Source organism: Amblyomma maculatum, unplaced genomic scaffold, assembly GCF_055883805.1.
Source record: "Amblyomma maculatum isolate TAMU_Amacu unplaced genomic scaffold, ASM5588380v1 scaffold_40, whole genome shotgun sequence".
Lineage (NCBI taxonomy): Eukaryota > Metazoa > Arthropoda > Arachnida > Ixodida > Ixodidae > Amblyomma > Amblyomma maculatum.
The window spans coordinates 197,444-221,792 of NW_028146765.1; the positions used below are offsets into that span (position 1 = coordinate 197,444).

Sequence of the window (24,349 nt, forward strand, 5' to 3'; positions counted from 1 at the left end):
CGCTCGTGATGCTCGTACATAAACGTTCAGCGCTTTGCCTTTCCAAAAGATTAATACTAGCGAATAGAAATATATACTGACCTTGCCATCCTACTCTGAAGAGCAGTCATTTGTTATCTCTTCTTTAGCGTTGTGCACAGCTCTCAAGCTCATGGTTTTCTTCACGGGAGGCAATCGCAGCAAATAGCAATTTAAAGGCCACGATTGAATCAAGAAGCGACATAAGTAGCCTGAAAAAGTGTCTTCAAATGAGGAAGTATAATAAGTAGATTTATTATTGAAACTGTTCACCGGCACCAGGGCTCGCAAAGAGGTCGCTACGATCCGAGAGGTTTAGTAAGATTTTTCATTGAATTACAACTTCACCATGGCTTCTGAGAGCACCTGAAGAGCAGGCTCTCTGTCTGTAAACTGGTGATGAATAAAACTTAAACAATCTCAAACCTAAACCAAGCCGGTTGCTTCACAAAGAACTTGAGGCACCCTGAAAGTTTCACAAAATTTATTCAAGACGACTTTGAGCCAGAGCTACCCAGTTGCTGCCGGCTAATAAGAAGAACATTCAAGACAAATATTTTGCGTTTTCTGCAATGGGCTTTGATTAAGACTCACATCGACGGCAGAGTTGTTTGTGTAATACATGGAGACCTTCTTGAATTGATTCCATCGACACCATATTGTGGTTCGCGTTTTCTTCGACCTGATGTTGAGAATGAGGATCAGAAATAGAATAGCAATTTTAGAAATGAATACGTTACTGCTCGTCGTCGTTAGAGAATACCCATGCAACACCTGAGACAAATTTCCAGGCTTGTGTGCTTCGTACACGAGGCTCACCTTGGAAGCGAGAGAGGCGAATGCCTGGGCGTTTTCTCGTAGAAGAGCTTGCATCTTGACGATTTCTGTTGCAATATCATTGAGGCTCACTGCATCACTCCTGCTTCCAGCGGTTCCGTTCGTGTTGTCAGGCGCAACTTTTTGCCGATACATTCTTGACAAACGAAGCGTGAGGTGAACATTTTCAGAGTACATAATTAGGATGTGCACAGTCTCAAATATTTAATCAAAATAAATTATAATATAGGGATTTAGCGAGAAACAGATTGCGCAGGGCATCTGTGCTGATTTTTCAAACGCTTGTAAACTTGATTTGTTGCTGCTGGCAGTCGTAGTAGTGCAATGTGCACTATGCGTGAGCCGCAAGGAACGATCGCGTGTTCTTTATTTATTTACGCTCAGCCTTGCCTATAGACGCGGCTTTATCATTTGCGTTGTCATGCAAGATGCCCCAAGATGTACCTCGAATTATCGTGGCCAATTTATTCTGTTTCTACAATGTCGAATGTTTTGCCAGTCACCTTTCGCTGCTTTATCTAAACAATATTTCGCCGACTATAAATTCCACACTATTCTTGTGCCAGTAACCCCCAGTGTCACGATTCCGTTAAAAATAAACACACGTATTTAATCCAGATATATCCTTGGTAAGTTTGCGAATGTGAACGAGGCCATAGGGTATCCACATGTCCCCCGTTAACTGCGCCATCGCCACACGCTCTTGTACTGCGGGACCTTTGGTAACATCGCGCACTACGCATTGCATTATTCGCCATCAACTGTTATTCTTGCAGCTGCGTCTCAAGAATTGATCTTAATATAATGGTATTTATCATCTGTTTGGGCCAACTTAAAGCACGCTGGGAGGAAAAAAGGACATGTGTCAAAAAGGGATGTATTCAGCACTCGGTAGAGGCGTTTTTGTAAAGTGCTGCTAGCGATCTAAAGTGCGCGTGGCGGCACCTATCAATACAAGCGAAGGAAGGCGATTGCAGAAGTGGACAACATCATGAGCTCGACCTCAACCTCACAGAGTGAGGGGAAGTTGAGGTGAGGTCGGTGACAGCTCGAAATGTTTTGAGTGAGGTCACTAAATTGGACCTCGACCTCACGCGGGAGTTTGAGGTTCAGTGAGGTCGTCATTGTGTAAGGTCGAAATTATGAGGTCAAGATTTTTGCAGTTGCCGGGGCTTACTTCAAAGAGTGCCCCTTTTTACGCGTTGTTCGAGCGTACTAACGCGGTGTGGCCGCCGACTCTTGGTGTTCGGTTACCCCCCGTTCGGACGACCAGATGCCACAGTCACTGCCCAGCTATCGGTATTCCACCGCAATGTCAGCTACGCGATGATGCAATCCTCTGGTCTTCTTGGAAGCAGGATTCTTTTTTTTTGCGGAAAAATCTCCTCGTGCACCCCGCCCGCCACCCCCGCTACCCCTGCTTCCTCTGACTTTTGTGCTGATGCTTGCCGCTGGATTAAACACCTAGTAGCGCGCAAACCACATAACTCAGGGTGACCCGCTGTGCTTTTGCCGGATTCCGCAAACAAAGCGAAACAAATTGTCTTTGCGCAGATGGCGCGGAGCAGAACTGTTTGTCGTGTGCATGCCTGTTTCTAGGCGCTGAAGTCACGGCTGCCGCCTGCTCTAAACGGACAAATCAATCGGATGAAAATGTTTGTGATCAGATGTCGGACTGATATATTCAGACATTCGTTTTTTCTTTAAAAATCAATTGACATATACGTAAATAAAACCAATTACATGCTAGCACTGAGGAATGAAGCCGATGTCTCAAGTCTTTTATATGCTCTGGGAAGCGCAGCTGTCTTCCGTTTTTAGTGTTGGACATTTGTTATTACTTTCTTCAGCATGGTATTGATTTATATATATTTTCTTGTATGTGATCTACGTTCGTGCACTGACCAACAGAGAACAGGCTTCTTCCTGCACATTTAACTCTTTCTTTGGCATCTTTCCAGAGCCTTTTCACTTACCGGCGCGGTCCCATTTAGTTTTTCTCTCTTTTTTTTTTCTTCAAGTATTGCAAACCTAAATGTAGTCTCTGAAGACGGAGCTGAAACACATAAGACACCACCTTTGGTTTGTATTGATGACAGTATTGATGAAGGGAGGAGCGCATGCACAGCAGTGAGCGCGGACCCTCCGTGCTGGTTGCTCGCCTCCTTCATGTTGCTGTGGCCTTTATTGTACGTTTATGTGCAGTAACTATCCGACCCTAACAGGAAACGGTTTCTCTGGATGCACGTGCAGTGCATGCGGCGAAGCAGGTTTGGAGACACCACCATGCAGTTTATTAGTTCAGTCTTTAAAGGAAAACAAGTGAATACCACAAAGTAGCTCGTCTGAGAATTTCTGGCGAAATGGTTTCCAGTATTCTGTTCGGACGTACAAGTATTTATATCATTTTCATTTTGTTTTGGAGGCAGGTGGGTGTTGGACATTTTGCTCGGGCAAAATTTGACGGACGAGACTATATTCGCGATACGAAAGTTGTGCACGTTTAGCCCTCTTTCCTAGCAGTTGCGACCCCTGTAATTTTTCAACGTAATGATGATGATGATGATCACCACTTTATTTACTCCAAAAAAGGGGTAACCAGCCGAAAGACTGGTTGCACTGCTTAGAGAAGGTCAGCAGGGATCCCTTGGGACTCTGCGACCTCCAATGCGCGAAAAATGAGCTGGCGCTGTTGGCCGAGTTCGGTGGTACGCAGGAGGGACTCCCGCGAATCCACTGTTGCTGAATTGTCTGTGTTGTGTCGTGTACATGTCCACACCATGTGACTGAATGTGGCCGGCTGTTAGCAGTGTTTGTGCGTAAGTGCAATGAGATTTGGGAAAAGTTTGCTATATGGAAATGTTCCTGTTTGTATTTTGCGCCAATGGACGGTCTCGCGCCGGGATAGTTCCCAATGTGCAGAGGGGTATAGACACCGTGCGAGCTGATAACGCTGGAGGATGTCCGTGTAAGTAACAAGGCGTAAAGGAGTGCCTTGGGGAATGTGAGAGGAAGCGGCAGGCTGAGGAGGGTGCTCCGCCCGGTATATAGCTGAGTTCTCGGGCTAGAGCATGCGCCTGTGCGTTCCCGCTGAGCGCCTCATGGGCTGGAGCCCATATGAGAAGACGAGGTGTAGACGGTAAGGGAAAAGATCGGAGGATAGTGTGAGCCTGTCTGGGTATACGACCTGCATCGAAGTTACGAATTGCCTGCTGAGAATCGCTAACGACTACTTTGGTGGAGGGGTTGGCCAGAGCTAACGCGATGGCAGCCTCTTCCGCGGTGGTAACAGTTGCGGCGTTGAGGACGCTGCAGGCGTTGTGCAAGTTTCAGTGCGGTGTCAGTGCAACCGCAACCATAGCGGGCGAAGGTGGTGGTGGGAAGCATCGGTGTATGTAACGTCGGGGCGACCGGCAATACGTTTCTGGAGTTGCCGGGCTCGGTCGGCTCTGCGCTATATATTATACTCTGGATGCTTACGTTTGGGAAGCGGAGGTATACGAAGCGTGATATTCAAAGAAGCAGTTTCGCCAATTCTTGCAATACTCAACGGGATCACAGAATTGCAGACAAACACCTAGGAGTGGCCGGTTGGGACCTTATAACATCTACAACGTTCCTCTTTGAAGTTTTCTGAAGGTACATTTGTTTAATCGGCGTCGGCCGAGTTTTCTGATTATTTGGTGTGTTGCTGTTTTTGCTTCTTTTCTTTGTTTTGTTGGGGACTTAGCTTTCATGACAAGTCGTTTCTTGAGTGGTTGTTGTGAAAAATTCGTGCCCAGGTAATATGACCCCCGTTGATATGGACGAACCGAGGTATGGACAGTTTTTCTGGGGACGAAACTTTTTAAATGGGCTTATGCCTTGTTAATATGGAAACTAGGTGTCTCAACAATGGACAGGGGAAGAATGTACACAACCCACTTGGGTCCATGTGGTTTTGTCTCGATAATATGGACGTCGTTTGAAAAAAGCAGGGGAGTCCGAACGCAAGTTAAAGGAAGGCGCGCCGATACGTCCGGATGCTTGAACGAGTCCTGTGGAGTTGGAAAGAACCAAAGCGGGCGTGTCGTCGTTTTAGGACGGGGAGGGGGGGTCACCACCGTACGCCCGTACGAGCGGAAATATAGCGACACAGCAAACTGAGGGCCAGCTAAGTAAGAAAGACCCCGAAAGGAGGGAACAGGGAGATTTCTAGGTGCAGCGGCAGCGCCGCAACGAGAAGCCGCAGTCGGGAAAACAGCAACATGTTGTCGCTATAAATTCTGCTGAACGTGAACAGGGAGGCCGGTAAAAACGTAAGAAAGAAATAATAGGAAGAAAGACAAGCGCCAAAAGTGGGGGTGGGAACTAAAGTATTTTTTTTCCTGAACACAAAGTGTGTTCCATGAAGCCATTATCGCTTTTTGGTCAGAGTTAAGACACACTCACAAAGTAGAGCGACAAAAGAAAGGCCACGAGCACGCAACCAGGACCGGGTGTCCCATCCTGAACAGCCTTCCTTCTCATGCTCCTGGTTTTCGTCACTGTTGCGCTGCCGAACTGCCACATTTCGCACCCCAGGAGGTCCGCATGTCGACTTCGCTTTCAGTCAACGATGCGGCCTTGACAAGGTCTGAGCTCTTCGTAGTCGACTAGCCGTACTTCTAAACTATACTTCAGCTTGCAATGTTTGTTTCATAGCAACACACACACAAACGGCACAGGAAAGGGCTGTTGGATAGCCCTCTGCATAGTCAACTTGACTATCTCGCTCCCTTACAGAAACAGTACAAGGCAAAAAAGAGAGAATCAGAAGAACGGAAAGACAGGGAGGTTAACCAGGCAAAAAGAGTGCAAAGAATCGGGAGCCCGTAACCTCCAACTTTATTTTTATTTATTTATTTACACATACTGCAGTCATAGAGACCAAGCAGGGGGGCAACATTCAAAAAGCAAAAATAAAATCAAACACTACGCAAATCCAGCGTTCCGGCAACAATAAAAGAAGAAAACCAAACAGAGGGCAATGATATTGTTAAGTTTACACATACAATAAGACACTCTTTTCAAAAGCAGCGGCATCCTGAGCCGAAAAGACATTTGCTGGCAGTGAGTTCCATGTTGTGATTGTTCGGGGAAAAAATGAGTTTTTGAACGTATTTGTGCGTGCAAAGTACGGGGTAAGGTTATGATTGTGGCTATTGCGTGTCTGTCGTGTAGAACGGGGGGATATATAGGGAGCAGCATTAATATTAAATTGACTAGAGTAAAATGAGTACAGAAATTTAAGCCTTGCAAGTGCTCTCCTTCTTTCTAGAGTGGATATGTTCTTCGTAGACATCAGAACGGATGGCGAGATAGAGCTATTGTAAGCGTTAAAAATGAAACGGACTGCTTTTCTTTGGATCATTTCAAGTTTCCTTATATCCTTTTTTAAGTGCGGATCCCATACGACGGAAGCATACTCAAGTTTCGGACGAATTAGTGTGTTGAAGGCAAGTTGTTTAAGTTCAGAGGGAGCGTGTTTTAATTTGTGTCTTAGAAGGCCGAGGTTCCTTGAAGCAGCCGAGCAAATGCTATTAATGTGGCTGGACCATGAAAGGCGATTTGTAATGGTGACTCCAAGATATTTGTATTCGCTCACCTGTAGCAGTGGAAGATTGTTTATTGCGTAATTAAAACTGTATGGCGCTTTCTTGTTAGTAACCTGAAGAAGAACCGATTTGTCGCTATTTATTTTCATGGACCAAAGGGTGCACCACTCTAGGACATTATTAAGATTTGACTGCAAGCATTTTTGGTCGGTAGTGCTGCTAATTTTCTTAAACAGAATGCAGCCATCTGCGAATAGTCTAATACTGACTTCGGACGTATTTACGGAGTTAACCAAATCATTGATATAAATAAGGAATAAAAGAGGCCCAAGTACGCTGCCCTGAGGCACACCAGAGGTAACGGGTAAAATACCTGAATGAGATTTTTTAACATCGACGAACTGTTTTCTGTTGGAAAGATAGGTTTTCATCCACCTGACAAGTGCTGTTGGAAGACAAAGATGTTGAAGTTTAAAGATGAGCTTATTGTGCATGACGCGATCAAACGCCTTGCTGAAATCTAGAAAAATGACGTCAACCTGTCCAGCATTGTCAATCGATGAAGCGAATTCATGCACTGTAGTGACGAGCTGAGTAACCGTAGATAAACCTCTTCTAAAACCATGTTGAAAGGGAGACAGGATGTTATTTTTTTCCAGAAATGACATAAGATATTTAGATATGACATGCTCCATAAGCTTGCAGGTACCTGAAGTTAGCGATATGGGACGGTAATTGTTAACGTTCAAACGATCACCTTTCTTAAAAATTGGAACAACGCGAGCTGAGCGCCAGTCATCAGGGACAACAGAATCTTTTAATGAAAGTTCGAAGAGGCGAGTTAAAATGTGGGCTAATGGTTCGGAATAACGGCGCAGAAACTCATTAGGGATATCATCAGGCCCCACTGCCGATTTCGTTTTTAAGTTTAGCAGCATGTTTAGTACGCCTTCATAGCTTATAAAGTCACCTGATATATCAGATCCAGATACCTGCAGTTCCAAATCTTGATCACTCGAGGCAAAGACAGAGTGAAAGAAACTATTGAAGTGATTTGCAATATCCACAGGAATCTCCGAGACCATGCCGTCAATAGATAGCTGTTTTACCTCATCTTTAGAATCACGTAGGTAACGCCAAAACTTCTCAGGGCTCTCTCTTAAGAATTTGGGCAGTGCCTGGGAAAAGTAGTGTTTTTTTGCTTCGGAAAGCTTAGAAGCTAGCTGAGTTTTCAGCGTGCGAAAACAGGTAGTTTTATGACCGCTTCGTTTAGTGCGTTTAATTTTGCGATGCAAATTAATGATTTCTCTAGTAATCCACGGATTAGGCTTATTTGTACGTACACGCTGGTTGGGAACGAAATTTTCAATGCAAAAGTGAAGTGTCCTTAAGTGTAGTCCATAATGCTGTGACGTCACTAGGCAGGTTATCACATAAATCCCAGAGTTTGTCTAGGATCGCAAGATCATCGGCACGTGAAAAATTTTTTACAGTGTGATTGTTCGCTATCTTATGGTTTTTCTGGGCATCAAGCAGCAAATACAAATGAACGCTTTTGTGATCAGAGATAGCCGTGTCAACATACACACTGTATTCAGATAAACTAGCGCTGACAAATACCAAATCAAGAATTGAACGAGCGTTACCCACTTCTCTAGTGAAATCAGAGACAGTCTGCACCAAATCACACATCAGCATAATATTCAAAAGAGGGTTGGTTGAATCATTAAAAACACAATCAGGGTTAGCCCAATCAAGTAAAGGAAGGTTGAAATCACCAGCGAGAATAAGGCGGTCATCTTTGAACAAAGACATATGATCATACAGCTCAACAAAGAAATCGGGGGAGGCAGATGGTGGTCTGTACACTGCGCAGACTGTGAACAAACTACCCCAGCAGTTTACCCTAACAAATAAACTCTCATGATCATCTATCTGGTTAAGAACAGTGCCATTCAAACAGTTTTTTATTATGACGGCTACGCCCCCACCACGGGTAGGTCGGTCTCTTCGGAACATTTTATGTGACGCGGGGACAATAACACTGTCAGTAATGCCGTCATGCAACCAAGTTTCGGTAATTATCATTATGTGGGGATCATGGGCCAAAATGAGAAACTCAAGCTGGTCAACTTTATTGGCAATACTCTGTGCATTCAAGTTCACTACCCGTAATTCTTTGGGCGCAGTGGATGCATTCCGTCATGTCTCTACGGCGTTCCGAGAAGGAAGCGCGACGCGTGTGTTATTAACTTCGTCCCAAACGAACAGGTTACCGTCAATTTTCAACTTATCATAAACAAGATACACCTTTTGTTTATTATCTCTTTCTGCCTTCGAGCTTTCCCAAAGCAGTTTGCGTTTGCGCAGCGTGTGCTGGCTGTAATCGTTTTGTAGGTATATATTGCTACCTTTGAGCTTGCTTACGTTCCGCCAGACGGCTTGTTTTTCATTAAAATCTTGGAAGTACGCAATGACTGGTCTGCGAGTTCCGCTGAACCCAAGACGGTGAATGCGAGCGACGGACGTGCACTGGACGCCCAGTTTTACACCAAATACATCCGAAATCACCTTAGTTCTTAGTGTTTCTTCACTTTCATCCGGGGATTCATCAATGCCATACACAACAACGTTAGAGCGACGACTGCGGTCCTCAAGATCCGTTAATTTGTCCTTTTGCCAAGTAATAATGCTCTGAAGGGAAGCGGTAGAATTTTCTACAGTGGCAATCTCAGGGGACTTTACATGCATTTGTTTCAGCTGTCCATCTAAAGAACGCAACCGAGAATCGACATCACGCAACAGTTGCTCGTTTTCTGACACACAGATTTTAATGGATTCAAGCTCTTTAAAGATTCGAGTCTGACCTTCCAAAATACACTGAAACATATCTTCGATTGAAGGTCCAGGGTTTTGCTCAACATCGCCGCAGAGTAGCATTTTGCACATGAAGTAAAATACATACACCAGGTTCATATAAGTGCGTGGGCACGGCACAACAACAAGAAAAATTTCGTTGCCAGAACGAACTTTTGAAAAGGAACAACTAACCTGTGTTGTGAAAAAGAATTTCGTGGTAAGCGACATGATGCCAATCGCTTCGCCGCGGCCACTGCCGAAGAACTGCTGTGGAGGCTCTTTTATAGCTGGGTTCAGTGTCGACGTAACGGATGTGCGAATGTCGGGTAGAAAAGTATCCGGTTTGCTGGCCAGGAACGGAGGATGCGCAGAAAAGGCAGTGTCCACAGCGCAGCTTGAAACCTTTGGCCGTGTACACATGCCGTTGACAGTTGATGAATCGGCGATCACACACAGGAGAACCTGTGTTGTGAAAAAGAATTTCGTGGTAAGCGACATGATGCCAATCGCTTCGCCGCGCCCACTGCCGAAGAACTGCTGTGGAGGCTCTTTTATAGCTGGGTTCAGTGTCGACGTAACGGATGTGCGAATGTCGGGTAGAAAAGTATCCGGTTTGCTGGCCAGGAACGGAGGATGCGCAGAAAAGGCAGTGTCCACAGCGCAGCTTGAAACCTTTGGCCGTGTACACATGCCGTTGACAGTTGATGAATCGGCGATCACACACAGGAGAACCTGTGTTGTGAAAAAGAATTTCGTGGTAAGCGACATGATGCCAATCGCTTCGCCGCGCCCACTCAGTCTGAATTTTGGCATGACCGAGTTAAACGCAAAAGAACGGAGCTGAAAGTAGGCGTGAATCGGGAAATCTTTGAATACAAGCGGCAAAAGTTACCTCAGTCAACCCAAGCCGTGAGGAATTGGACCCAAGTCACACTAAGCCTCAGCCACGCCAGGTCGACGCTAGCATCGATACTCAGGACGGCGATAAATGGCTCAACGTTGGCATCGCAGCATCAGCTGCAGTCCGACCGCGCCGAGCACAGTTTTAAGAAACAGAGTCAGCCTTGTTAATGTGCTTCGGGAATGTGCGCGCGAATGGTGCTGTCGTGAGCGAGGAAATGCTTCAAGAGAAAGCTCGCTGCCTCGGCAACACTATGGGTACGCATCGTTCCTTCTCCCCCGTCTTGATTGGTTTTACCTGTGATGACATACGGAAATGTTTTTCAGTAGAACAGGGGGATGTTTACTGTGAAACGTTATTCTACGCTGTGTCAAGGCATTACTAACTCCAGCTACTCAAGAGGCTGGCTGACGGTTTAAGAGCAGACATGACATTTCTTTCCGATCGACGGATTCATGGAGAAGGGGTTAGCATCGACAGCTCGGCTTTTCTAATTACAAATTTATTTAAAATACCAGCAATAATTAATTTTTTTGCAATAAAATACTTTTCGTTTTTATTCATGACATGTTATTATGGATGACACGCTTTGTGTACAGTTTTGGTCGGAAACCAAAGTGTCCATATTAACGAGGCACGACTGTATTCCTATTTTTTTCTAATTTAATGTATTCGGCCGCAAGGTAATGTACAGTTTATTAAAAAAAAGGATGGCAACCATGAATGTTTTTTTCGAATTAAGCAAAAGAGCATATCGCCATTGTTGTCATCGTCAATAGGGTCAGCAGTATTTTTCTTTTCAGCATAGAGTAAGAACTGGTTTGTTTTAATTCTAATACGAATTTTATTCACGTAGGTCGGATGGGATAAACTCTTGTATTGTATTATGGGCCTATGCGTAGTAATTTGGTACCCATGTAGACCTTAAAATGAAGCCGATCAAAAAGGGGTAGACGAGGAGGGGGAGAGGATTGCTACTTTAGTGCAGAGTTGGACATGTAGTCTCCGGAGTTTTTCTTTTATCCGGGATATTAATTTTTGTATAAAATTAATAGTAAAATACAGCCTTCATATGACAAAATACTGGCTTGCCTATATATCCCAGGATTCCCGAGAAATGTATATTTGCTTCAAGTTATGGTTTATATAATGATCCCTTTTTTTAGGTCGAGAGCCCTACCTCAACCCCAAATTTGAGTTTGAGGTGAGGTTGAGTTAGGTCGCCAAATATTTTTAATTGGGAGGTGAGGTAGGGGTTTTTGAGGTCAAATTCCCACCTCTGGGTGATTGTGCTTTTAAGGTATGAAAGGCAGCTGATGCTTGCTTAAGACTAGCTTCAGGCTTCGAGTATAAGTGAGACGTCCTGGAAGAGGAGACGCCTGTCCTTCGGTGAAGTTCCTGCTTGCATGCCTTGGTGCTCTTCACCACATGATCAAGAGCCAATTTTGCTTCGGGTCAGCCTCCTGCTTTACCTCTTTGATGACCTCATTTTATACAGTTCTCCCGGAGGGTATTTGGAAGGCCATGTCTAAAGGAAATGAAAACGTTACTAACGCATCATCCTCTAAACAAACTATATTTTACTCCAGGCCTATTAATTACGGTAAATGCTTGTCAAGAGATTACGCCACGGCGCCTAACCTGTTTCTTGTTTGCAATTTTGACATTTCATGTTGAAGACGACGGTCGCTGTACAAACGTCACAAACATTTCCGGTACCATTACATATGCTTCATCTAGAGACATCTTGCGCAGTGCTTGCTGAAGGGGAGAATTTGTTAAATTGATTTTCTAACATTCTCAACCAAGTCCATGTGATGAAGCTGACGTTATTCTTGTGATTGTACCATCCTCTCACTAAGTTTCCGTCTGCTACATATTTTTACCCCAAAACTACCTACCCCTTCAGCTGAGTTGACTGTAAGACTATTCTAAATTTTAACCGCTAAAAGCTAAACAAAGCTGAGTGGACTGCAATTTTCAAGCCATTGCTTTCTCTCTTCTTTCTCAATTTTCATGGATCAGAATGCTGTTGAGACTTTTCAGATTCTACAAACTCGAAACTTTAGGCTTTGTGCGTGCAGGGCGGCGTGGTCTGTTAATACACTTTGGCCATAATACTTGTATTCTTCGGTGCTTCGTTCTCGCCAGCGACTTTACATTTCCCACTTAAAGAGTGCTTATTACAACCTCTTTCATAACGTGAGTTATATCTGATTCCTCTTCACCACTGCCTTTATTAAAAGTGTATCGATTTTGCTTTCTTTTGTACTTTATGATCTACTGTACTCTGCTGGCGTTGGTTTTTGTTCCCTATTTTGATTTATGCATGACCGACTTCTATTTGTTATTATCTTAAAGCTATATGTGTGTTGCCTGCAAGGAAAAAGAAAAGAATTGAACTGGGCTCGTCCCTTTTCCTTCGTTTAACCGTGCGCAGCAAAAATAGTTACTTTATCAAAGCAACATCACCGAATGCAAACTTTCAACATGACATAACAAAATATGCCGAAAAGTGGCACTGTACCAGGCTATCCCGGGGAAAAATGACTAGGAGCGACAGGACGTAATTACAGAGAGGGCAAACCGAGTGAAACTGTAATGCAAATTTACCTTGTTAACAAGTTAATTGCGTGCAAAAGTATGTAACAAACCACCCAACGCTCAAGACTACATCACCACTTTCTCCCATTTTTTCCCAAAGTGAAAGAAAAGGCTCGAAATAAGCCGGCGCAGGTAGTGCAGATATCAATACTACAGCACATAATGTAGACATCGAATGCGCACAGGAAAGCACAACAGCAGGAAGAAGAAATCATACAAGTAAAACTCAGTGCACGGCGCCCTAGATGTTCCTTACAGTGTAAAAAGTGAGAAACATTCGCCTAAACCTCTCTTGTGGCATTTGGGCGCATACACGTGATTTTTTACTGCCTGACTTACTTTACGCTTGAAAGCTGTCAAGCAAATTCTATGATCTAGAGCATGTTGAAATTATTCAGCGGCTGAATGAGCGAAGAAGCGAGAAACAATGGAAATAGTTCCGGGGAGCATACCGTTCGCAGTCATACATCACCTCTATGGCATCGCGAAGATTTTTTACTGCCACCAAAGCCGACTGCATAGGCATGGAGCACGACGAATTCCATGATTTGTCGTAACATGCAGTCTGCGCAGGTATATTCCTGGAATGGTTATATGAATGACAGGTTTGGCCTCAGCTGAGATGTTCAAATGCTCGTCTAGCTTTTCGCTATGCAATATTCAATTGCCCTCACAAGCACATGACGGTTACGACAATATAAGCATTTTACTTTACATAAAGAAGAGAAGCATTGCACAACGGAACCTCTAAGATTCATGACAATATGGTAATATACATTGATAGATTTATTTTCGTTTCCTAGTAGATAATCATTCAGTTATCAGGCTTGTTAGATGACTCAGATGACCTCTGGCGCTGCATAGTTGCACACAAATACATCGAACGCTCTCGGCTGAGAACAATGTGCACAGAAACTCTGCGGTAATGTCCGGCAAGAGCCACACATCTCAAAGACTGAGCACTAACTTGGCTCAGTGAAACACTAGTTCCTCTCTCACAAAAAAGCAATGTCCTATAAGCGCACACAAATTAACAATGACCCTAGGAACGCATTACCTGGAGGGAGCTGTATTCATCTGCTAAATAAAAGGAAGAGTAAACTAACAGGGCATTTTCAGTTTACTGTGATTCGCCTCTTCAAATGGCTGAAAATTCTATAGTTGAAATTTATATTCTTGGATATTTGATCAGGACCCAAGTACATATCTAACAAAGACTACCAACCTGTCGTTGTAAACAGATGTGTGCGGCGCCTTAATCTGGGCGAAGCTTGATTGTCGACTTAACTTGCGTGTGGCTATAGTGAGCAGGAGAAATGTTACGCCTCACGCTTTGTGTTGTACTGCTGCATACTTCTTACAACGATTCTGCAGAGGCAACCATTTGCTACATAAGCAGGCACCGCTCTGATCTCCATGTGATACTCGATAAAACTTATTTGGTGTCCCGCACTTTGACTGCACCCAAAACAAATTTTTTCCGTGCTGCAAGAGATACTTTTGCAGGTATGAATCAGGAAACAAATTGCGCAAGTTCTTGAAATAATATTTCGCGGAACTTCTACTTCTTACTTAGAATATGGTGAGCATTCATTGTTTATTTTGCGATACTTTTTCTTTCCTTCGCATTATGCGAAATAAGGCCACTAACAGGGACATTGCAAACGTAATTCCACATTGGTGCACGTAATCTGCACCTTCTGTCCGATTATTCACAACCGTCACCTATCGTCACCTCAGTGTACTAGAAATGACTGCTGATAGCAAAGTCTGTAGACATTTAATTACAGCTGTACATATACATTTGCTTTAGCACAGTTCTGTTACTTAAATCTGGTAGCACGACAATGTGGTGAAACTAAAATTGCTCCTGCCACTCCTTGCTTACACTGCCACCTTGCCGACCACTCTCAGCACTATATTCTTTACTCCTTATAAGTTTCGCTGGCTGAAGTACTGCGTTTGCCCTGACCCTATTGTATATCTCTTACACGCAGATCAGTTTATCATATCGCCGCCAGATCCGAAAATGAATGTCGATCTTATCGTGATGATCCTTAAATGAATTGGTAAACGTCACCTAGGCGAGCAACACGTCATCCCTTAGCTAATATCATTAAGTAATTGCTCCAGCAATGTCACATCGAAATCCAACTCACTTGCAAGCCATTTTTTCGTAATCCGCATAGGTTTCCATGAGGGATGGATCCATACCGCCACCCTGCTCCTCTACACAAGAGGTCAGCTTAGCCGTATCTGCGCAACTAATTGCTGTGGCTGCACCTACGAATGAAATGGAGATATAACAGTTTTACAATGATGGCAGTACGTGCGCATTTCTTTCGACGATCACACATACCCACTGTAATTATCGTCAATTCGATCGCCATCATTTCTTCCTGCATCGATGACGGCTCACCCCTTCAGGACTTAATGTACGCAGCTACTCCCAGGAACCGTTGCGCAGCGACGGTAGCACAAATATTGAACACAGCACAACGAGTGTCATAATTACGCCGCTGTTCCTGGGTATCACAAAGCAAATAAATCTGCAGATTAGAACTGCCGGCTCGTCAAGCCGCCTATTGGCAGCTTTTTTCGATAGCGCCCCATGATTACAGCACAAGGCAGAAAAAAAGGTAGATATTTCATTTGATTTGAAATAGCCGCTCAATTTGTTTTCTGAGATACGCACCTACTTTAACACATGTTGACGCAGTGGCCTAGACTACATGCCTGACCTTACCTCCCTCTACCACAAGGTTGAAGGAGAAAAGCTACAAATTGCCATTCCCAACTTTGTCATGTCTCTCAGAAAACACTATAGCTCACCTCGTATGCTAAATTTAGTTTGTAGCGGTGAAATCATAGATAATTTTCAGCCATCTTCAGAGTCGCTAAACAAAATTGTCACACACACATTGGCCTACTAAGACCTTGGCCTCGATGTCACACCTAACAAATATTGATGAATATCACCCCGACAGAATGAAACGTCGCTTTCGTACTTTTGGCAGATAGGATAAACGAGCCATCCTCAGTGTAGTATCTTACCCCTCAACATCGCTGTGTTACAAATCAAGGCGCGAAGCGCTCTGTAACCTTCCTCTCTCCGAGTGAAGTTGCTTCTCATTGACAGAGGACAGCGAGCGAAGCCCACGTAGCACGACGACGTTTCGTTAAGTAAGCTGTAATGAAATATTACACAGCTACAGGAACACATTCTACTGTAATGCGTTAATCATCATCATCATCATCATCAGTCATGCGAGTCAGCGCGAAGAAACAAATTTCGAAAGAATTTTCGATTAATCTCGAGCCCCTTCCAGACAGTTTCATGGAAAAAGTATGCCACATTTATTATCTTCTACATCTTACTATACAATATATTACGTATATTTTTCCAGCAATAGCATCCTCTTGTCCACATTAAATAGGTAATAAATATCCACTTCTTGCTGACCACACCTACTAATTAGCGCACATTTCTTCCTCACGCTTGCATTTAGTTGCAAGTCAAAAGACTAATTGAAATATCAGCACGATTTTCGCTAGGGTTTTTAATGAGACACTAAACTAGCTCGCTTTGCTACTGACTTATAACCATAACTTAAGGCAAGCCTTCAAGTCAATGCAGTTTTTCTGGATTTTTCAAATCCTGTTGATTGGGTCCCTCATCACAGATTTCTACTAAAAGTAGCACAGCTTAGCATCCACCCTAATGGGCTCGCCTGGTTTAACGACGTTCTTTCTTCTGGAACTCAGTTCACATTCGTGGATAATTATAATTCTTTTTCGACTTAGGTAACATATGCTGCACCCCAAGCAACCGTGCTTGATCCTTTGCTTTTTCTAATCTATATTGATGACTTACCTGTCTGTGTAACATCTATAGTTCGTCTTTTTGCGGATGACTGCGTAATTTACCGCAACAATACTAATGGCAGTGACCGGCAATCCATACAAAGTGACATGGACGCAGTAAACTCATGATGCTCATCTTGGTTAATGACTTTAGACATCGCTAAAACAAAACATATATTCTCCATTATTCGTATAGCTCGAATATCTACCACACATATATGCTTAGTGGCAATGTTATATACAACCAATGTTTCCAAATACGACGGGATGTATCTTCAGTTTGATCTAATATGGCATCTAACTTCAACCTAGCTACTGCTAGCCGTTCGCTTGGATTTCTTAAACCTACTCTCCAAGACACTACTATCCAGGTTAAAAAACTTGCTTATATCCTCTAACACGCCTTAAAATTGAATTTTATGCGGTTATTTGGAATCCTGCTCAAGCATACATGTTATCGCGAACATTCACTCCTTGCAGAACCGTGATGTGCGTTTTGTATTTTCAGAATACTAACCTTTCACAATCGTCACAGAATCAAAATAATGTGCTGAACTGGAAGACATCATATCGCTGTAAACACGCTCGGTTGACACTTTTCCATAAGCTTTATCATCATCCATTACTGCATAGGGATTTATTTCAGTCACCTCATATCATACTTCCACGACTTGATTCATGCATTCAAAGTTAAACGTGCAAAGTGTCATTCATCATCTGATGCTAATTCATTCATTCCTCGCACTATCATTGAACGGAATAACTTGTCATCGCACATCGCTACAGAAACTAACATAAAAGAAATCCAAGAGCTACATCGCTGGAACGGAAATGTTTACAATATTTTACTATTGTTTTTCTTTCCTTCTCTTGATGTTTTGCCTCATGATTAATTAATGTTTCTTGAATTTGTTCTTGATAATTGTATCGCGATTATTATGATTGTATCACCCATCCCCTATGTAATACTCTTTGGGGGGCGTTTAGGGGTGATATAGAAAAATAAATAAATACTTTTCAGATAACATCAGATATACTGTCCATACCGAGTCCTCAAATCTAGCCAATCAGTTGAAAGTTCCGCTAGCCAAAATCTGTTCATCACTTGTGCACGGCGGAGGAGCGTTGTCCTCATGTAATGTAATGCAGAGAGAATTCCATTCAAGCCACTGCAGATATCATGCAAGCAACGAAGAATAACAACAGGAAAAGCAATATCCCGTCATGTTGCAACGCTGCGATCACCTATAGGCTAGAGCACCGTATTCGCATTAATAAACGTGAGGTTTCCAGTACTGCTCACTGATCAATTCGATAAAAACTTTACCTGGCCCCATGCTTCCACTGCTTGGTGGGCAATGGTAGAAAAAGAAGCCTCAGATTCCACGTCGAGCGAAAGTAAAAGCCGAGTTCCATGGCGTTTTTTTTTTTGCTACTTTTTGTTTCCGCTTTATGCATCTGAAAAACATATCTCAGTAATCCTGCATTCGACAGAAGGTACATGCGCTATTTTTTGCAGCCTTAGATAATATTGCAGGCAAGTTTCGTAACCGGTCGGATGCAAATAGAGAGAGAGAGAGACAGCAATTTTACGGTCGAGATTCTAGGAAATAAATTCAGTTCATAAACTTTCTGTACGAAATTTTGGTGTTTCTGCTTACATAAAAGACATGAATGTACGGCTATGCCATAATGCTAGTACAAGTTTCACTTTGGTAAGTTGTGTTTTCGAATGGGCACGCTCTTTACTTTTTAACTCAGGATGCATATATAAGACAAGATAGTGGAGAGTGGCCAAGCGCTTCTCCACGATGCGCGAAAGTTCTCTCACGTGACGTGCAATCCAGAAGCTTTAGTGAAAAGGAAGGAGAAAAGCTTGCTTGTTGTGCAGGTAAACTCTGTGTGCACACAAAACACGCAAGGTTTTATCTGCTTCATACGAATCAGAACTGCACACATCCCGAGGGACCTATTTGCGCAGTTACGGGCATTGGTATAAAAACTGTCAGAATGGACAGCTCGGAAGCAGGGCACGTAAGACGAATTGCAGAAAAAGTGTCCTTCTATGCATATGCTGCAATGTATTCAAGTTAAGAGCACGCAGTGTGTTAAATAAAACGTTTGTGTCAAAACAGCCTAACATGCCGAATTTTTGTTATTTCGTCCTATTTAGTTTCGACACCATGTGCGCACCTCATTTCGGAAGTTGGTTGGTTTGTTGGTTTGTGGGGTTTAAGAAGTATTTTCTGCAAGCATATCTATTACCGAATTACTCGCCCATAATGTGGTAGGGCGGTAGGCCAGAGCTTCCCTGCCTTTTCGTGCCCTCGCTGTAGCCGAGCTCAAAGCAATATGGTAGCTGATACCTGCAGGTTTCCCTCAAAGCTTCGTAGCTCCATTGCCCTTCTTCATTCCGCCGCAGTTGCAGACTGTTGAAAATATCGACGTATTGCATGTAGCAGATGGAAATCCCACCTTTGGTACACTCCTTCAAGGGGCCCTTGTAGTCCGTATCTGCACCAAGAATTATATGAGAACAGCAACTTAGGCATCGATGTACAATAGATGTATTCAGGCGCGCGTATGGGTCGTTGTTCTGCGCAAGTTCCTGCACATGGTTTGCGGTACAAAGCGGTTGTTTTGTCTTACTTTTCAATAAACGGATTGAAAGGTTTATTCGAGGCAAACTGGTAATGATATGGTACTTTCGCGAATCTAAGCTAACCCCGCCTCCCCCCCTCCCCCTTCCTTCATGCTGGAAGAATTGTGTTCAAAAATATTAGTGTGGTTCACCTCAACTGAGCCAGGTGATACGGAAAAGAACCTCGATTAAGCATATTTACACGCATTTAGGCCCGTGTTCATACCTGCTTTTGCACCTTATCTCTGGCCAACGAGGCGTCGTGCCGCTCTCTGATATATGGATCGCTAGAAGCAGCCCAGCTCCAATGCTGTTTTAAAGAACTCGTCCCAGTTACCTAATCTGGCTCCATATCTGGGCCCCTGCCAACTGGCTCTATGTTAAGTCAACTCCACTGGCTCTTACGGATAGAGTAGAGTATAGGGGAGCAAGGAGAAAGAGAGATGTACATAGAATGAAGACGCGCCTCGCAACGGCTATCGCGTAATCGGCGAAGCAGCAAGGGCGATGACGCATGAGCAACATATACACCCTGTTTATAAGAGAACCCGTGATCGTCGCGGGTTATTTGAGTTCCCAGCCCCGAGGACCGTAAGCTGGTTGGTTGGTTTGTGGGGTTTAACGTCCCAAAGCGACTAAGGCTATGAGAGACGCCGTAGTGGAGGACTCCGGAAATTTCGACCACCTGGGGTTCTTTAACGTGCACTGACATCGCACAGCACACGGGCGCCTTGCTTTTCGCCTCCATCGAAAAGCTGCCGCCGAGGCCGAGCTGGATACTCAACATAGGGGGTGAAATTAGTAACATAGGCAGTGAATGCAATTAGCACCATAGTTTACACCGATGTTAATGAGTCGATGAAATTGAATGCAACCTGCAGTTTTCTGCAAACGCACGCCCACATCATTTTGGAACGACGAAGATGCTCACCGAACCTGTAACCTCCTCAGAGCAGGAACATAAAGCGGAACATTCCCAAGTAATTTCAATTTATTTCTTCGGTTCATTATCAGACAAGTGGGAAAAATTACCGACGAGCAGGATTTGGAATAGTGGAGTGAAAGACAATTTTCGTTTTACTACACCTTAGAACACTCGGTCATTGCCGCCGCATTGGCGGAGATGCATTGTATGCTAAGCAGCTTTTCACTGCATGTCATGCTACAACTGGTTTGGGTGGTGAGGTAAACAAAACGTTTTTGCTGAGGTACTCACAATTTTCGGAAGCGTCGACAGAAAAGAAGCTCAGCAAAAAGCTAGCAGTGAATGCTAACGCTCCTAAGCTGACTAAATGTTGGACCCGCATCTCTTTCTAGTCGCTGACACAACACCCTCTTTTACAGTGCACACTGGCTTACAGCTCCCTTCGTCCCTAAAATCTAAAGTACTGTGAGATTCGAAAGTTACAATGTCTGCGCGATTTCCGTTCTTTCTTCCGCTCAAAATCTAATCTGTTCAGACTCATGCTCTACGCAGGTTCAGACTGACGCCCTCATCCGCCTTGAAGAGCGTTACTCCTCATCGGATGTCTGCCCCCCCCCCCCCCCTTCCAAATTAGGGTGCACAGCTATCATCCACCCACTTCCGCGCACTGACTGGCTGCGAATCCTATCGAAAGCGCCTGGTTTGCTGAGCCAGTTTGCACATATTCTATAAGTATAAAGACCTTTGCGTAAGACGAGTACCAAAAATAACGTTCCTAGAGCTGATCTCACTTTAATGATTCTTTTGACACATCCGAGGCATCTTCGTGCATTGAAGTGGATGAAAACATTAAAAGCTCTATTTCATGTCTCATCTGAGAAAACATTATAGAAGAATTACATATTGTCGGCAAGCAGGTCAACTGCGTCCAAAAACATATAAGGGCAGGTTCATAAACTAGATGGAACATACTCCTTCTGAACAATTTCACTTTTGACCACCCCTGGTACGCAAACGAGCATAGAGGAACACGCAAAGATATTGCGAGAAAATTTTGCACCAGTTTCAAGCTCCGCAAATTGTACACATTCTTCTTAAAGTGCAAATTAAAAGATCATCATCATCATAATAATAATCATCATCAGCCTGACTACCCACTGCAGGGCGGACGCCTCTCCCATATTTCTCCCCTTAACCCGGTTCTGTGCTAGCTGCATCCACTTGACCCCCGCGAACTTCTTAACCTAATCCGCCCACCTAACTTTCTGCCACCCCCTGCTACGTTTTCCTTCCCTTGGAATACAGTTTGTCACCCTAAGCGACCATCGGTTATCCTCTCTTCGCACTACATGGCCTGCCCATGTGTCACGAAATCGGCGCCCATTTTCATCAAGCCGGTACAGCGCTAGGCGCGCGCGGCGTCGCGTGGAAGGCATGGAGAGCAAAGCCCCCTTCCCCGCGCGGGAGAGCGCGTAGCTTTGTACGCGTTGCCGTGACCCTCTTTCCCATTGCCCGGGGAGGACGGTGGTTCATCGGCCAGGAATGTGCCAGGCCTTTCGAGAACTTACTATGGGACCTAGCCAATGACGACGCGCGGCTCGACGGGAGGAGAAGAGGGAGCTATAACCAGCGCAGCTATGTGTGTGTGCGCGCTAGCTTTGGCGCGTGTTAACAAACAGACGCGGCGCGCCCTATTTAAAGCGACCGCGCCGCTTGTTGAGGCAGCCAGTCAGTCAGTTCGTCAGTGTTTTGCGACGTGCTCGCCTGTGATTCGGCTGGACTCCCGGGGATCACCCGCTGCTGGCAAGCCCACGGACTTTCAAGGGAGCGGCGCTCGTCTCGTATGGCGGCCACATCGTGACTCTTGAGGCGTCGGACTGCAACAGTGCCCGGTGAACAATTTGGTGTTTGTTTATGTAACTCTCTCGTGTTTGATCTATTGTAAAGCCTCTATGTTATTGGATACCTGTGTAATTGCATGCTTAGCGTTTGTATTCTGTGAACCTCTCGTCTGTTGTATTTCAAGTGATCTTGTGTATTCCTTTGTATCGTCTCTTGCTGTGCATAAATTCTGTTTTGTTTGTTACTTCTGACTCCGATCCTTACTCTGGTTTGAACCGGCGACCGCTGGGCACCAAACGACCACCCCCTTCTGTCACTACAAGGTAGCTGAATTCCGGCTGAGCTTGCCACGCAGGTCGAGGGCATCTCCTTTGCGACCGGAACAGCTACCCCCACTCACTCTAAGGGTGTCTGGGAGTGTGCGCACCGTTAAGGGCGCATCGTTAATAATACCCCCATAATTATTAACGGGTGACAATTATTCTGGCGTCCGCGACAGGACGTTTGGTGCACTCAAGCTCAGAGGACGGAGAACGAGTCGGAAGAGTTTACGAAGAGGTCGTAAACGGTGTAGCAGCAGAGCGATAGCAAGAGGTACCGCGCTGAAGCGGTTGTGTAAGGTCCATTGAGAGTGCTATGTATTAGAATTAAACAGTTCAGATTGGAGATGAATCTCAAAGAGATTATTGCCTTAGGCCTAGAGAAGGGTCTTAAAGGAGCTGAACTGCGAGAATGGGTGGACCGAAAAGAAAGAGAGGTTCTAGAACAAGCTAAGAAGGAAAGAGAAGAGGCTGAGAAAGAAAGAGAGAGACAACGAGAAGAACGAGAGAAAGAATGGCAGAGGAAACAAGCAGAGGCAAAGAGACAACGAGAAGAAAGAGAGAGAGAATGGCAGAGGAAACAAGCAGAGGCAAAGAGACAAGAAGAAGAAAGAGAAAAGGAATGGCTCAGGAAGAGAGCCGAAAGAGAAAAAGAATGGCTGAGGAAGCAGGCAGAAAAGGAAAAGGAATTTTTAAAAGAGAGAGAGATCCTTCTCAAAAAGCTGGCTGAAGTTCGGCGTTTGAAAGGTATTACCGAGCCTCCGGAGGTTACCTTTCCTTATATTAGAAAGTACAGCGAACCAAGCGATACATTGACAGCCACAGGTACTGTAGAAACTGGCTCCAGCAGCCAGAATGAGGTTATGGATCAGCGTTTTCCTGCAACAGAAACTTCAGATGACCGAACTGGAGTTCAGAATTCTCAGAAAAATGAGATTGTGCCCTCCGAGACGACAGGTTGCAGAGAAGCTGCAACGGCAGATGTCGAGCCAGAAACCTCGGTGTTTTCAAAGCTTGAAGATGAAGAAGGGCAGGATTGTAGCTCCTCATTAAATGACACCATGGCTGAGTGCATGAGCGACCGGGATGAGGAGATTTCAAATTGCAGTGAGCACGAAAGCTGGGATAAAGGTGCCAGTACAGATCTTAACCTTGAGGATTCAGGAAGGAAAGAAAGCGAAGACTGTACTGCAATGAAAGGATTCAAGAAACATTTTAAGGAAACTTTTAAGGAACGGGATGTAACTGAAAGTGAGGAGAATGAGCCTCCAGTTGCAACTGAGCTCTGCTTCAAGAAGGTACGACTGAAGGTCGTAAAGAAAAGAAAGAAAATGAAAAGGATTGAGGGAGAACAAAGTTCTCAAAGGGACGCTCCTTTCAGACAACAATGTCCTGATTATGCGGGTAAAACCGGATCAAACGTTCCTCGGCCAAAGGTGCGAATAAAAGTGAAAATGAAAAGAAACAACTTCAGACCTGCCAAGTCAGGTGAAATGGAGCCGGAAAAGTCAAGAAGAAAGAAAAGGAAGAACTTACTGAAGGACTTGAAGCGCAAGGAGAACAGCTCAAACAGAGAAGAAACTGGGCGGCCGGCACGGAATAATATTAGGCCTGCAGACAACGTTTCTCTCCGCGAGCGTAGTGTTGGGGCCCTCAGATACAAGGGCCAAACTACTTCTCATCGGCAAAGAGACAATATAAGGAAGATCAAAGCGCGAGTGAGGAAGAAAAGCAGGACACGCGTGAGAAAGAAGAACCAGTGCTTCGTAAGAAAGAAAACTGGCGTATCTGAAAGATGGAGAGGAACTGATACGTTCCAAGGAGGAAGTGCAACACGAGTTTGGAAATATAGGCGAAAGCATGCCGTGGGTTTGTGCGCTTCACATTTGAATAGCTGTGCGTTTCTGTGCTGTTGATTCCTAGGTGTATTGGACGGCAGTGTGTTGTCATGTTTGTGAATTT

General features: G+C 44.4%; 1 protein-coding gene across 6 annotated transcripts; it reads right to left on the minus strand.

The window, feature by feature from the left end:
• Window positions 1-487: 487 nt before the first annotated feature.
• Window positions 488-20,687, minus strand: LOC146170812 (uncharacterized). Of its 6 annotated transcripts, XM_084586768.1 has the most exons (7): window positions 20,517-20,687; window positions 19,026-19,173; window positions 15,850-15,983; window positions 14,955-15,078; window positions 13,248-13,376; window positions 838-991; window positions 488-700 (listed from the first exon to the last, which is right to left on the minus strand). In XM_084586768.1, the coding sequence occupies exons 1-7, from the start codon at window positions 20,605-20,607 to the stop codon at window positions 602-604; spliced, it is 879 nt and encodes a 292-aa protein (XP_084442894.1). In that variant the 5' UTR covers window positions 20,608-20,687; the 3' UTR covers window positions 488-601. The 6 variants fall into 6 exon arrangements, with proteins under 6 accessions (XP_084442894.1, XP_084442895.1, XP_084442893.1 ...); XM_084586769.1 differs by lacking the exon at window positions 13,248-13,376; XM_084586765.1 differs by lacking the exons at window positions 488-700; window positions 838-991 and adding an exon at window positions 8,302-10,022 and having other exon boundaries at window positions 13,268-13,376.
• Window positions 20,688-24,349: the final 3,662 nt, after the last annotated feature.